Genomic DNA, 16,728 nt, shown 5'->3' with positions numbered 1-16,728 from the left:
CAAAAATTATGTTTATACACCAATTTTATAATTAGAAAATAATTTAAAAATTAATTTCTTTACTAGTTAAAACCTTGATAGTTAATATTAATGATTAATTTAGAGATCAATTCATAATAAAAACTATTTTAGTTACCAGTTTAGATACCAATTATAATTTTTTGAAACAATTTTATTATCAATAATTTTTAGTTTATAAATATGTCATTGTAAATTTTGTCATTAAAATTAGTTATTATTCAAGAATTTTCTTGTAATGTGTATCCAAATAAAGTTCATAAACACAATATAAATAACATTGTAATCGTGGTAAATTAATTACTTTCTATTATTATAACATTTATTATCATGTTACATATTTAACTGACTTAATTGACATGGTATCAAAGTGTCCTTTGTATTCACACTTCATTTTTTTCTTAAAATGGCTTGGATCTAGGACATCTCACTTGAAAGTTGAACTACCTAAGAAGAACTATTGATAAGAGTTTTTGCAGGACATATTCAATTTCACGTTAACATTTTATATTAAATTCATAAAATTTAAAAGATTTAATTACTCATTTTATTCCTATTTTTGTTCAAAAATATTAAATTGGTCTTCTAGTTTCTTTAGTTCCAATTAGTCCTAATTTGTGAAAATTTATATAATTTCGTATTGATTTGTGAAAAATTAATACAATTTAATCTTTTTCCTTAAATTTCTTGCAATAGATCAAAGATTTTTCAACAATATTGATACTAAGATTTTGTTAATTGCACCAACAAAACGAATCATTTTTAGGAACAGTTTCAATTTTAATGAAAAGAAAAATATAATAAAAAAATATAATTTTATTAATTTTTCAAATCATGTTCAGATTAAGACTAAAAAAAAATTGAAGAACGAACTTGATATTTTTAGACTTAAATTAAACCGATTTAAAAATAAGAGTTTATAATTAATTTAGAGATAAAATATAATTATTTGGTTATGATAAAAAATATTTTTAAGTATTTATTTTTGTTAATAATTTTGTTAATGAGTCACATATTTTAGTTTGGACATCCAACGTGAAGCTACTGGTTTTGCCTGAAAATCAAAGCACGTTTAATGTTAGGTGCATGATTCTCTCTTTTGTTAAGGGTTCATACCTTTGTAAAAAGCTTTAAATAGAAGTGAAACAACTTAAAGAATTACAAGAATTATATTGTTTTGGAAAGAAAAGTGAACAGTATTAATAGAATTTTTGTCTGTATTATTTGAATGTCTAAAACTAAGAATATTGTAATATAGCCAAATATCAATCCTTGTAAGATATTCTCATCGACTTTACCTATGGATGAGCTTCACCTTTTGAACTTTTCGTCACTCTTCTCATAATAAAGTTAGGATTGGAATGACCACAAATTTAGACAAAAACAAATGACAGCAAACACTTCTCTTATACATTCTTTTCTAAAATTATTTTATAGTAATTAAACTCATCAAAAGTTATATATATATATATATATATATATATATATATATATATATATATATATATATATATATATATATATAAAACCAAAAATAATAAGTGAGCTTCCACAGAGAACCAACTAAACCATGTTAATCTAATTCAAATTATTCGACTTTGTTTCTTTGGATCCTCATGCAATTCTAATTTTAAAAAATAATGTAGGTGCAATTAATCCTCTTTTAACTCATCCACAAATATAGAGTTGGAAAACATGTAATTACATTTGATTTCGCTTTACATCATAAGTTAGGTAAATCACTTAATCAAGTCATTTAACTTGACTTATTTATTATCAAGTAAGGCTTAATATATTTTTTTTAGTTTATTTTTGTGAGTTTTGTTTAAAGTAGTCTTTTAAGTTTTTAAAATATTTAAAGTAGTCTCAATTTTTGTAATGTTTATTTAATTCGATTGTTTTTTGGCATTTAAGTAGTTAATAACTCATCCACATAAACTATTAGTGAATAAGGTGTAAGATTGTATTAGATTCCAATATTATTATTATGAATGCAATGCAGCACCAGTCAAGAGGACCAAATTTATTGTGCACTTTAGGGTTTGTTGGTTCATTCCTCATTCTCGCAATTGTTCATTCTCATTCTCATAATGGCATGATTTAGGGTTTTCGTTGCGCGATTTATGGCTTTCATTCTTGGAGATCTGTGGTGTCGTGTTTGTGCTTGCAATTTTCAAGTCCTTGTTTTGATTTGGGTGGCGTGATTTATGACCTTTATTGTGCGATTTAGGGTTTGTTGGTTCGTTACTCATTATTGTGGTGGTTTGTTCCCCATTCTCGTGATGGAGCGATTTAGGACTTTCATTCTTTCATTCTTCCAGATTCATAGTGCGCATTGATGACTGTCGTGGTGACTCACAATTTGGGGTTCTCGTTGAGGAATATGATTCAATTGATTATGTTGATGTGGCGTTGTGAACAATATGATGGCTAAAAGCCTGAAGAAGATGGAGATTTGTGATGGTTATTATAGTGAATGGGTGATTGTTCGTATCGACAGGTGATCATGGTGGTGCGACCAATAGTGGTGGAGGTCATGGTAGTTGTTTAAAGTTTCTATGTGTTGAGAAGAGGATGGAATAATGTAGCAGCCACGTCAAAAAAAAAAAAGGAATAGGTCTCATCGATGACATACGTGGACACTATGTTGCTAAGGATTTAGATATCATCAATAAAAATAACTAAATTAAATAAAAATTACGTGAATACCCAATAATCATTTTAAACAAAATTGAGAAAAATAAAGACGAAAAGAGATATTAAGCAAAAAAAATTTAAGTCTAATCCGAACTAAAGCTAAACAAATTAACTCATTTAAGTATAATTTTTTGTCTTATTTCCAAAAAATTACAATTTTTTTTTCTAATTAAAATTTAAATAAAATTTAATCTAAATACAATCCAAAATAATATTAAACTCTAAATATAATCTAAAATTACAAAATTACAATACAATTGAATTACATTACATTTAGAAATGTGAGAACAATTACAATTTTAATTTTACTAATATAATTTAATATTTAAATTTATAGATAGATTAACTAGTCAATTCAACTCGAACATAAGATAAGTCTCGTTACAAATTTTAATTCATTTTAATAATTCAACCCAAAAGTCGTTTTATTTTATTTTACATAAACTTTACAGTGTCTCTTGCAATTTTTATTTCAAACAAGAAGTTTTATAAGTTCACTTTTTAACCTTCTAAAACTTCAAAATATAAATGAGATGTTAAATTTATAAATTCTGTTATGATTTTTGCATTAGAGAGATATCACTTTTTCTCCCATAAAAAAGTATCTTATAAAAGTCATTTTTCAATAATTTTATAATTTAATAAGTAGCGAAAGAGATAGTTTGAAGATAAAAATAATTGATAATTTTAAATTTGATTTGACATGAGAATGATTTAATTGAAATAGAGAAATTTTAAAAAAATTGAAAATAAAAATGAATTTTTGAGAAGTAGTTGGGCCCAGTGGAGTACGAAATGGGTTGAGAAAGGAGAAGCTGCGGTGGAAAATGGAGAGAAGTCTTAATAGAGACATCAGTGTATGCTCTGTATTCCAAAATGTGGGGAACTCCATGTCTTCTTAACTTTAATTTTATTAAGCTCTTTTTCAGAATCTTTCTTGTACCAAAAAATCTCAGTAATCATAATGCCTCTTCTGCTCTTTCTCAACACATCCACCTATCTTAAAAACCTCTCAATGTTTCATCTCATTATGCTAAAATCAAAACTTCACCCTTTTCACCTAAACATTTCCCCTCATTACCTTTTAGCCCTTTTCAACATCTCACCAATTATAACCAACTTCAAATATATATATAGGAATTTTTTTTAACAGATTAAATATTTTTTTAAAATAAATTCATAAAATAGTAACATGTGTTTTATTGTCAAAAAATTGTTAATATATTATGATTCTAAAATATATTATTTCACTCTCAATCTTTTAACTCCAAAGGTGGAGGAACATATTCTTATAACAACAAATATAAATGTATGTTGTAGTCATCAGAATACTTAGGTCTTGTTCATTTATGGACTTGAGATAGAGTAATTGGGTCGATACGAGAGAATTTGAAAATAATTTTTTTTATTTTATTTAAGTGAATTTGGAGGTAGTGAATTTGGAAGTAATTTTTTTTAATCTGTTACATAAATTAAATCCTACACTAACTCTCATAAACTTTACTTCCAAATCTACTCTCGTTTACCTCCAAATTCACTCAAATAAACAAAAAAAAATTTATCTTCAAATATTCTCAAATTCACTCAATTACTCTCTCTCAAATTTAGTCAAGTGAGCAAGGTCTTAAGGATTGAATGATTGACAATTAACTGATTATTTATCTTTATTATAATATTATTATGCAAAATCACTTGTTTGAAAGTTAGACTAGCTTTTACATATACCCTTTCACATGTAAAAGATAAAAAAACAGGAAATGAATAACATAACTTGGATGAGAAGAATCCTCAAATAATTGAGTAAGAATGTGAACCCGTATCCAAAACACTAAATATTTTTCTTTTTAATATAACCATATAATATATATCAAAGTTTTTTCTGATTAATTATCGAGTTGGATTCACGTTATAATATAAGGAATTATTAAAGACTAAACTATAAATATATCTTAATCTTATATTTTATCAGTTTATAAGATTCTTTATATACATCTAACAAATAATATTATTAGAATAAGTTTAAGATGATTTTAATATTATATTAAAAATAGATTTTAAATCAAAATTAATTTTAGAAAATTAGTTTATAAAATAATGTTTAATCTTATTTATATATTTAAATTTTTTATAAATTTATTTTATCTCAAATCAACGTTTAACAAGTTCGATGTAAGACGAAATCTTCAAAACACTAAAACTTAATGTTCTTAAAAAAAAAAAATAGAGAGAAATGAGTTACTTTTAGAAATGTCCAAAGGTTATTAGATAAAATTGGAATCAGTGTCTATGGTGGGTGATAGAATTGGTTTCCTGAGAAGAAGAGAAAAAAAAGTGTATTGATTTACACGAAAAATATTTAATTTATGGTTTCGATATCGTTTCAACTTTTAATTAATGAACTTAAACGTAATTAGGTAAGGGCAAAGTTAGAACAAATACACGTGCATTTGAAATAAATGTAGAAAAGGAGAAGGACCATTAATTAGACGATTTAGGCCAAACTTTAATTTCTTTAGTAAATGTCATCATCTAAAATAAAGGATAAAGATACTTAGACAACATTTTTTGATAACATTTGAACATCATCATACACGTCATTGTGTGATTGATTCATAGTGGTGTCATTGTGTCATTTGGACCAATCACACAATGACACATATGATTGATGTTCAAATGTTGTCTATGTATCATTATCCTAAAATAAATTGGTACAAAGAATCATTAAAATATCGAATTATATATATTTTGTTATGTTTATTACTTTGTAAGAAAATCTCAAAATGAAAAAAAAAAAAGAGTCAAACTCTCAATTTACCACCATTGAGTGTATGCATTACTTTCAGTGTTTTTCTAGTGGTAAAAAATTCCAATGATATTTTTTATTGATAAAAAAATATAATTATATATCATGGTCGTTCGTTTAGTCTAAGAATCGATTGATTCTCTTAATCTATAATCTTAAAAGAATCGGATGAGTAATAAAGTATTTGGACTAAACTGAAATTAATGTTAAAAATATTATATTAAGTCTAAATTAGATTATTACTAACTAGTTGTAATTAAATCAGTATTAATTTAAAATTCATATTAAATTCTATAAATACAAATTTGTAATATTGGTATTATTTAGTTACATTCACTGTAAACACGGTGATAGATATTGGAGTGATAATAATTGAAAGTATGAAACTTTTTATTTCATTTCTTTCTTATTTTCATTCTTTTATCTACAACTAAAAACTTCCTCTCGTCTTATATATTAACTTACTATAAGAAAATTTGTCCGAATTTTTTTTTTAAATTTTATCTTTTGAATAATTTTTTAAAATTAAAATATATATACCTATATAAAGAGGATTCAATTTTTTTATCCATATTTATTTTCAATTTTATTCTTTAAATAATAGTTTTATAAATTACAATAATTATTTTATCAGTTTAACTATTTTTTACTATTTAGTCATATTTTTAAACTTAACAATTCTTTTAATTAAAAAATTACATACAAAATAAATATAAAATATTTACAATAATAAAAATTATTTAAATTTAATTTTATAACTATAATAGCAATTTTATTTTTTATTATCATAATAACATATAATTTCAAACAAAGAAAAGTCATTCATAATTAATATTGTTCTTTCATGGAAAATTATCAAAGTATAATTTTTTATAAAAAATAAAAATGTTTTATGATAACATATAGTGTTGGGATAATTTTTTTAAAAATAATGAAAAGTTTAGAATTCTTTTAGAGTAATTAAATTACTTTAAGCGAGATAATTTCCAATTTTATCTATAAAAAGTAATAAATTATAATTGCATTCTTAAATATATATATATATATTGATATATGATTGTTAAATTCTCACTCAAGAAATAATATCTTTGCAAGTTAATCCAATTTTTGACAAATTTTCGTTTAAGAGAGCAAATTCTCGTTCAAACTATAATACAATTGCAACTTAACCTAGTATTTGTCAAAATTTTACTTAAGAAAGATAATTATTCCTCAAGTGACAATATTCTTGTCCAAATAAATCATTATTTTCAGTCTTGAATTATTTCATAAAAATTAAGAATCTCGTTTTGTTAACCAGTCGGATTAACGACACTTGATCTAAATAAATACATTAAAGTCATGTGTACTTTAATTTAAAATTTTGGATATCTTTCTTAATTTTGAATGATTTAAATAAATAAATAAATAAAATTTAGTTTTTCCTGCTCATCAACATGGAAGTCAGAGTTGCAAAAATAAGTATTTTTAAAATTTGATATTTGATGTGATATTGAGAATGTTTTGAATGATAGTTCGGTGAAAATATTATATTGACTTTGTTAGTATTTTACTCATAAAAAAAAATATCTAATTATGAAAGTGAAGGAGATTTATATTTGAAAATTCATCAAAATATCAAATTCATAAATATAGAATTTATTCTCTCGTACTCAATAAAAGTGAAAGATATATTAATAGACTTTAATATAGTTTACAACTGTTTATTTACATTAATAGTTAAATAATGAACATAAAAAATGCGGTATTATTGTTAAATTATTTGGAAAAACCAATGAAAAAACAAGTTTTACTAACTATGTACCCTACAAAAATTGTTTCTCAGTAGACATACATTTGAATATTACATTTATTATTTTTTATAATTTAGTAAAAGTTAAAAGAAGTTTATATATATATATATATATATATATATATAGAGGTTTAAATCTTTTTTTGTCCGTAAGTTAAGTTCTGATGTTCAGTTTAGTTCTTGATTTTAAAAATGTCAATTTTTAGTTCCTATGATATGAAAAATATATCAAAACAGTCCTATTCGTTGACAAATCACAAGTTTTTCATTAAGTGATCTGCTGTTCATAACACCTTCCGTTAATAAATCACAAAATATTGGATACCTAGGTATGAAAACTTGTGATTTATTGTTCATTAAGTGTTGTCATGAGAACTGATTTGATACATTTTTCATATTATAGGGACTGTAGGTTGACATTTTTAAAAACGGGAACTAAACTATATATATATATATAAAGAGAGAGATTACCGATTTTTGTTGTTGTGTGTGAAGAAAGTGATTGTTAGGGAGTACTCTTGATAAAAGGAGTAGAAGTGGAACTGAGAATAGTTACTGTTACTGATAAGCCGTAACAATAAGAAGAAGAAGAAAGCGTGTGTGTGAGGTTGGAATCATTAGCAGAAGCAGATGATGATAATAGCTACATTCAAACTTGCATGCAGGTAGGTGGCCCCACACATTAGAGTCACCAATCAAATTTAGTCACGTGGCGATATGTCACGTCAGGGTGAAAATCAGTGACTGACGTCTACAAATACGGCCTATACATCACCTACATGCCTATGTCTTTGCAGAGACACACCTTAACCTTGTCAAATCCATTCTACTGTTTCACTTCTCTCTCTTCTCCTTTCTTCCTTTTCCCCAGGTTTTTATTGGAAAAGAAAAACAAGGTCTCGTCCCTTTCCAGGTGCCGTAATAGCTCCACTTTCTTCCCCTTCTTCACCATCATTCCTTTTCATCAACTCCACTTACCCTTACCCTTCTCTCTCACCGCATCACTCCATCAACAACACACAAAAACAACCTCAAACAACACAAAAAAGAAACAACTTCCCCTTTCTGCTTCTTCATACTTCCACCTATATTCTCACTTTCAACAAACTATTGCATCATTTCCACTGCCTGCTAGATCTCACATGTCCTCTACTTTTTAAACTTTGCTTCTGCGCAAATTCTCTTCTTATATATATATATAGTTGGTGACTGAGAAGAGTGGTTTTCAGTGGAGAGTAGTTAGGAGGATATCGATGGAAAACTTTTACAAGCTCAACTCCCTCCTATCTTGTGCCGAGGATGTTGTTAGAGGAGTCAACGTCAGCGTTTCCGCCGCCGCCGCATCTGAATTGAATCTAGGACTTGTGGCCAATAACTTCCTTCAGCTAGAAGAGCCAGAAACTTCCGATATGTCGGAACGGTTCATCAAGACCCAGATCGCCACTCACCCTCTTTATCCAAATCTAGTATCTGCTTACATAGAATGCCGAAAGGTTATGCCACTGCCATATCAATTATCTTTTCTTTCCTTTTTTCAATTAATTCTGGTTCTTCTCTTTGTGCTCTATTCTCTCTCTATCTGTATGCCTGATATTAACAGCCAAAGTTACAGAAATTCTGCTGTGAATATTAAGAATAAATGGAAGTTGTGATTTTTAACTGTTGGAAGGTTGGAGCACCGCCAGAACTTGCTTCACTTCTTGAAGAAATAGCCCGTGAAAGCCACCCGACGCATGCTCTTCGTGAGATAGGAGATGATCCCGAGCTTGACGAGTTCATGGTATTCTTCTTTTTCTATCTTAAAGTAATTTCTTTCGGGAGGGACACGTTGTGCTGGGATGAAGACTTTAATTGTTGCTGCAACGCATGTTAGGAATCATACTGCGAAGTTCTTCATAGATACAAGCAGGAGTTGTCCAAGCCATTCGACGAAGCGACCTTGTTTTTGTGTAGTATCGAATCACAACTCAGCAATCTTTGTAAGGGAACACTTGCATTGCCACTGGATAACAACCCCTCAGGTAAACAAACATTTGATTTCGCATGTTCAATCGACACATCGTGTATAAATGGTGTTGTGTGAAAAGAACACGGTTATGGACATTTTTTTCATTTATAATCATTATTATATTGTATTCATGTTTTGTTTTTAGGTGAAGACCAACAAGTTACCCTCTTTTGTACGTTGATGGAGTGGGATTTTGTCTTGTTTAATGAATTTAAATTTAAATTATTTACTATGATGCCCACGTCACAACCCTCTCACTCCAGTTAAATAAAATTGGATCCTTCCTCCAAAAGTAGTTCATTTGCGACGTTTTTTAAGTTGGTCCTGTGTGGAGTGTGTAAATGACCAAGTAAATATGTTCTCACTCCAACATGGAACTGCACACTGAAAAAAGGACATAACTAACATTCACCCTAATTTTGGAGTGGAGGTAAGAGATAATGGAAGAAAAGATAAAATGATATAGAGAAAAGTGATAAATAGACCAGTGATATCCTGTGAAAGAAACAGACAGTTAGAACAAAAATGTCGTAACAATAGGATAGAATATGATTGTATAGACACTATAAAGAATTACTGGGAAGAAAAATTGACAACAATGATTCGGCTGGTGAGGATCAATGACATGTCCTTGAAGGTTGTTTTTTAAAATCCTTATGTGGATGAGAAAAACTTTTGATGGGATATCTGTAAACACTCTTTGAGTGTTGATACATGTTTTGGTCTTAGTGAATCTTGGGAACAAATTCACCTAAACCTTTATCAGGAAAGAAAAAAATGGTGGGGTACATTGATGTCTTCTTAGCTTTTAACATTATTCCATTTTTCTAATGTCATTCTCCCTCTAGCATTTTTTAATAGCCTAGCATGGATTCACCTAAGTCTTGTGGTAGTCAATGTCTCTAGCCCATACTCATTAGTTGTTTCAATGCTTTACATCTTGACGTAATACATGGATGGTGTACCTAGTATTTGAAAATATATATATTTATGTATGTATGTATGTATTATTTGTGCTTGGAGATTGCATTGGAGCTGTTGATCAATCAGATTTCCACATGTATAAATTAGGTCGTATAATTAACCGTCACTGTCTATTTTTTTATAGTATATCAGGAACTTGTCTAAGTATATTATTTTCCTAGTTAACAATTACTGCTCATCTTTTTGTTACATCCTACAATTAAATAATTTAGTTATGCAATATCATACGAATTGAGATGATAAGAGTTCAATGAATAATTCTAAATTCCTGCACTAAATATTAATCTTCCAACTTTGTAGATAAAGAAAGTGTTAAATGTTTTTGAAGTTTGGAGCATTAGATGTATTTACTTTTCCTGTTTAGAACAAAGCACACTATGAATATTTGTAGGATTTTAGAACAAAGAACACTATGAATATTTGTAGGATTACATAACATTATTATGTTTAGTTTTCTGTGCATGTCAAAGTTGCAAGAATCTTTTCATTTCCAATACTGAATTTGCGATATTATGGCTTCTGGAGTCCTTACATATCCAAGTTACGAAAATGGAAAGGTTTCGACTGTTAAGTTTTTGCACGGTGCAATATTATGGGATAGTTACCCGAAAATCTTAGTTGAGGTTTTTGATTTTGTTTGTATATAGAGGAAGTGTAGTATGTATTTATGAAAGTGACCGTATGCGTTTTTCTTTTCGTACGCGAAAGCGAAAGGGTCGTGTTGTGGATCTTTCTATAAATGAGTGTAGTCAGTCTCGAATTAAACATATTGAAGTGGGGGACCATTTTAATGCAAATCCATGAAGAGATGAAAAAACAGCAACAAAAATGATGAGAAAGGCCATGACATTGGCTCGTAATAATTGGGGTGGTGTATATTTTCCTGTACTGACACTAATAATTGTAGCCAAATTTTTACAACATCCTCAAGTTTAATTCATGCTTTGGCTTTTCACCCTCATTCATCTTCCTCTGTACTGCACCTTCCTAGTTTAACCGCCCTCCTTCTCTGTCCATGGCTAGTTGACCATTACGAAAAAAAAACTAGGAATTTTCCGTCTTCAAAAAAGTGGTAAAAGTAGTTCTTAATAACATGTAATATCTGTTTTGTATGTTTCTGCATTTTTTTTCCAGACGAGGCGGCTGGGACATCAGAAGATGAATTGAGTTGGGAGAAGATGGAAGCAGTGGAAGGTGTCGAATCTTCTGGGTCTCGTCCCGGTGATCAAGAGCTTAAAGAAATGCTCCTTCGTAAGTATGGTGGTTATCTTAGCAGCTTAAGAAAGGAATTTTTGAAGAAAAGGAAAAAGGGTAAACTTCCAAAGGAGGCAAGGAGGATTCTCTTGGACTGGTGGAGCACTCACTATAGGTGGCCTTATCCTACGGTAATTCACATTAATATCATCACTGTCTTTCTGTTGTGTATTTCATTGACATAAGAACAGATATTACTGTCTTGTAACTTGTGTTGAGACTTGAAAATGTTGGTTGCAAAAAATAAGCACAAAATGGTGAGGATTTGATAGAAGCTTGTCTGAACATTGGGAAATTTTGATATGAATGGGTTGAAACATTGTTTGTTAGGAGGAGGAGAAAGTGCAACTATCAGAAATGACAGGACTTGATCAAAAGCAGATAAACAATTGGTTCATCAACCAAAGGAAACGGCATTGGAAACCATCTGAAGACATGCGATTTGCGATTATGGATGGTGTGAGTGGCAGCGCCATAGGTAGAGGACCTATGTAGTTTATTTCTGCACTGGAAATGAACCACCAAGTTGAGTTTTGCTACTTCTACCTCGTACTCGAGTGATGTGTGCATACGCTGTTGATTTTTGTTACTTCTACCTCGTACTCATGCGTTGTATTCCTCTAGAAATGTTAAATTTTTTGAATCTGCTTTTGAATGCTGCAATGTATATGTGCAAGAGTGTAACAACAGTAATAGGCAACAACGATAATCGATCAAACGTTACTGAATCATTATTTTATTACAATATATATGTTATACATTTATGTCTTGCATGTTTTGTTCAACTTTGTGTAGCTGTTGGCAATTGATGTTGCAGGTGACGATACAAATGCAATGTGTTAATCGTTTTAATGGCTCAAACTTGAACTCTCCAGTATATATTTTCTTTGAAATACTGTTATTCCATTAAGATCAATTTCAAACTCCAGGTATTACGATCTTTCTTCAAATAAAAGGTTGTTTTGAAATTGTGCGTCCAATATCTAGAAATATCTATGTCCACACCGATTTCTAATCTAATAATTAACATATATTTTAATCTTGTGATATTGTAACTTAAAAAGAACATTTCAGAAACATTCTTTTCAGTGTAATTTTGTGTTGGCAGGTAATGATAATGTTTAGGACTTCGACTCATTTATTATATATGTCGAATGTTGCGTCACTTCAATTTTCTAAAATTTGAGTGGTCAATTTTTTTGATGTTATTAATTTGTTGTTAAGGATCATGTCAGACAACTTTGTTTGATGAAAAAAAAAAATCAGATATCACTTGTATATTTATTATTTTATTTAATTTTTGACAACTGCATATTTTGAGAATTTATTTTTAAAGGCATAAAAACGATAATTATCATTCCAACAAAATAACTTTTTGAAATTGTAATAAAATAAAAAATAGCTTTCACTTTAAATGGAATTCGAAGATGTGAGTTACTTTTTTCACACGATATTGTTTTTTAAAGGTTTAAAAGACCTAGCCATTGTAATATTTCACCAAGCTAAAACAAATAGTTGAATAATTTGACAGCAAACATGCCTTTGTTACTGATTATTGGTATAAGATTTGTCCAGTAATGAATACCATAGACCTATATTAACAGTACACAAATATATATCTTTTTTTTAAAACTTCGCATCAATTCTTTATTACTAAAAATACTTAGTACAAATATTTCATTTAATTAATTTGTATAAGTTACAATTAAAAAAAAAACATAACCTATAAAAACAAGATGATATTTTTAAAATTATTAACAACATATACTTTATGATTTGGATAAAATCGTAGTTTAGACTCAAAGTTCATAAGTATTATATATATATGATTCAACCATAGCCTATATTTAGACACCTAAAATATAAGTTATGATTTTGTAGTGAATCATAGTGCATACATCCTCAACATGTGTTAATTTCAATATTTTTTACTCGTGTGTACATAACACGGTTATCTTGTTGAGAATTCAAGTGTGAGTCTGAGTCCCACATTGAATAGAATTGAGAAAGTAGAATACTATATAAAGATGAAAGACTCCTTAACCCATTGTCTTAAGGTTTTTGGTAGATAATAGTATCAATTCTTTATATAGTTGGGTTCATATGTTATTGGTGTTTGTGTAACCCACAGGTAATCTTCCCCCTTTGATAGACCCAACATGCTTTATATAAAGATAAAGAACAGTTATCCCTGCACCTCCCATACATCTTAAAAATCCTACACCCCCTTCTTCTTTCTTCTCCTTTGCCTAATTTTACCGCAAGCAGGGGTTCTCTTCGGCAGGCGTCCAGGTTGGTTTTGTAAATTTTTTGTTGTGTTAAATGTTGTTATTCTTGAAGCTGCATTAGGGTAGTTGTTATTTGCATCTGAGACAGGGAGTTGATCTGGGTTCAGAACCGCACCTGGGAGGTGCAGTTAACACTTGGGAGGTGCGGCTTTGCCGCACTTGGGAGATGTGGCTGAGGGATGCCGCACTTGGGAGATGCGGCTAAGGGAAGCCGCACTTAGGAGACGCGACAGAGGAAGTGGAGGTGCATGAGCAGATCGCACTTGGCAGATGCGGCTGAGGAAGCCACACTTCAGAGATGCGGTAAAGATTTTTTTTTGCGAATGAATACATTGCTCCACCTCCAATCTTGTTCCTCGATTACCATTCTTCATTACCCAAACCTTGTAATTTGTGACTATCATCACCAGCACATATTTGAATGAACTAATTCAACAATTCCATGAATAATATACATAAGAACTACCCTCATTCAGAATATACATGAGAAGTAATCAACCTTTTGATGAAGTACACATTTGACACATTGCTGGTGACAAAACTAGAGAATGGCGACAACAGCGATGGCAAATGTGGAAGACATAAAGAACCTTTGAAACATTGTTGCTGCTACTTGTGCATCACAATAAGAAAAAAGAAAGAAAAAATCACATTCATCCATCCAGGTTCAACCACCCTCAAATATCATTTGAGACCTTCAACCAAGCCCTCTAACTCCCTTTGTCCAAACCTCCTACTATGAGGATCGGTGTCCCTACACTTTGCCGCAAAGTAAAACAAAAGCCAAGTAACCATGAAGTAATTTGTGACTGATGATAAAACATTGCAAAAAACTCATATTTGTAAACTATTGTAGGAGAATGTGGCCTGACAGTCTGAGACTGTTCCTTCAATAGCAGAAGCCTTGATCCATTCCAAATCAGCAAAGCAAAATAACAATATTACTTGGTTACTTTTGAAAGGCAATGACGCCATTGGGAAAAGAAGGTTGGCACTTGCAGTTGCAGAATCAATTTTTGGCTCAACTGATGTGCTCCTTCAATTTGACATGCTAAAGAAAGAAAGAGATTTCAGTTATCATTAAATAGGTTTTGACATGAAGGGTAAAATGGTAAAATTGGAGGTGTAGGAAGAAGGAGGTGAGGTGCAGGGAGGAACACTCAAAGATAAAAGGTTTTGGGTAGAGAGTGGTGTCAATCCTTTATATAGGTAACCTCCTCCTATTATAGACCCAACATGTCTCCCTCGTTTTGTTTTCACAGGTTTGCCATTGGAGATTTGACTTACTAGCATCCCATTGGAGGTTTGTCTTTCACTAGTTTTTTCCTTACTTTTGTTTAGTTTGCCATTGAAAAGTATCCCATTACTACTACTATTAGAAAACACGATACAAATTTTTAGAATATTTTGTAAAGTACAGAAAAGTGAAATAAATGTATGAAATGTAAAAAAAGGGAGACGAAATACTCAAAAGAATAAAAAGAAATAGTAAAGGATGAAATTTTGTACTAACACACTCCTTCGATACATTAAAAGAAAAAGACAATTTCCAACAACTTTACAATTTAATACATCTTCATCTGAGATTTACAACAAACGTTATTTTTATTTCAAGTTTTCTTTCCACTAAATCTTGTCAAAAGAAAATCGTTTGACAAATATGTGTAATGTACACATTCACAAATAAATACATACTAATAGAAGTTAACACAAAAAAAAAAAAAACTTACTTAAAAACTAATTTTTACCTATTTTTAGTGATATTTTCAAAATCAATACTAACGGTGAAAACTAAATTTTTATGTTACTTGTTTCTGGTTTAACAATGTATATCGTCTTACTAAATCTTTGTGTTTAATGTTCAGATTATTTAATACAGTGTAGAATTATTGAAATGAAAACAATTTTTCTAAAATCCTTATATGGCTTTGGTTCATGAAACAATCACATATTGTACGGTAAGACCGTACAACCCTACATAATAACCCACACTGAAGGAGTTGGACGGTTCTACAGAAGGGGAAACGGGTAAGCAATGGGTAAGCAGTGGATGGATGTGGCTGGACTAACAGGTACGACCGAACAATCAGAACCAAGGACGTCCGACCATACTCGATAGAAAAGTTTTATCCACAAGGATTAAGGTAAATAATAATTAGTGGTAATGGGCTGAGATTGGGTTGATATTAAGATGTGACTAATCCCAGATCCATCTCAAAAACTATAAATATAAGTCAAAAGTAAGAGGTAGGTGATCGCATTTAGTATGCATTTAACACCCTTGTTCTAAATCCCGTACGGACAATTTGCTGACTTAAGTATTGGAAAACCTTTGGCAGGTATCCCAGGTTTTTGGCTTCATTTTGAAGCGCACGGTTCTTGGCTTCGTTCTTGTGATTTTGGTTCATGCGCCTTATACTATGAACAACATGATCAAACACCAACTTCATCAGTGTCCTGTCACTTAAGGTTTGAAGTTCTATGAACAACGACAACGTTTCTCCAACATCAACAACCTACATAAATGCAACAATGAAGGTTTGTTTTGAGGAAATTCTAAGGTTTGAGGTAAGAAGGTATTTAATCGGTGGAAAAGGTTGAAACGAAGATTTAATCGATGTAAATAGATAGAAAATGATCTCAATCGGTGAAAAATGAAGGAAAAGGCAAAACAATCTGTTACGGTGTAAATTTACTGGGACCGAAGTACTAACCTCGATGACGTCGTCTTCTGTGTTTCTACCCGCTTCTTCTGATTTCTGACCGTACGTCTTCCTGTTGACTTCAGCCGTCCGGTGATCTTGTAATCTTGACCGAGGGGGGGAGGTACCTGAAAAGGCACTCCGACGCTCAAGTTAGGCGTGTATAGAGAATTCTCTGTGGA

The 16,728-nt window shown here is 30.2% G+C and overlaps 1 protein-coding gene across 1 annotated transcript; it reads left to right on the top strand.

Annotated features, from left to right (window-relative positions):
• The first annotated feature begins 8,086 nt into the window (after positions 1-8,086).
• Positions 8,087-12,329, top strand: LOC106772565 (homeobox protein knotted-1-like 10). The gene is made up of 6 exons (XM_022785079.1): positions 8,087-8,507; positions 8,547-8,803; positions 8,980-9,090; positions 9,184-9,331; positions 11,437-11,687; positions 11,887-12,329. The coding sequence occupies exons 2-6, from the start codon at positions 8,564-8,566 to the stop codon at positions 12,049-12,051; spliced, it is 915 nt and encodes a 304-aa protein (XP_022640800.1). The 5' UTR covers positions 8,087-8,507; positions 8,547-8,563; the 3' UTR covers positions 12,052-12,329.
• Positions 12,330-16,728: the final 4,399 nt, after the last annotated feature.

This window comes from Vigna radiata, chromosome 8 (assembly GCF_000741045.1).
Source record: "Vigna radiata var. radiata cultivar VC1973A chromosome 8, Vradiata_ver6, whole genome shotgun sequence".
NCBI lineage: Eukaryota > Viridiplantae > Streptophyta > Magnoliopsida > Fabales > Fabaceae > Vigna > Vigna radiata.
This window is presented reverse-complemented; position numbering and strand designations above follow the sequence as displayed.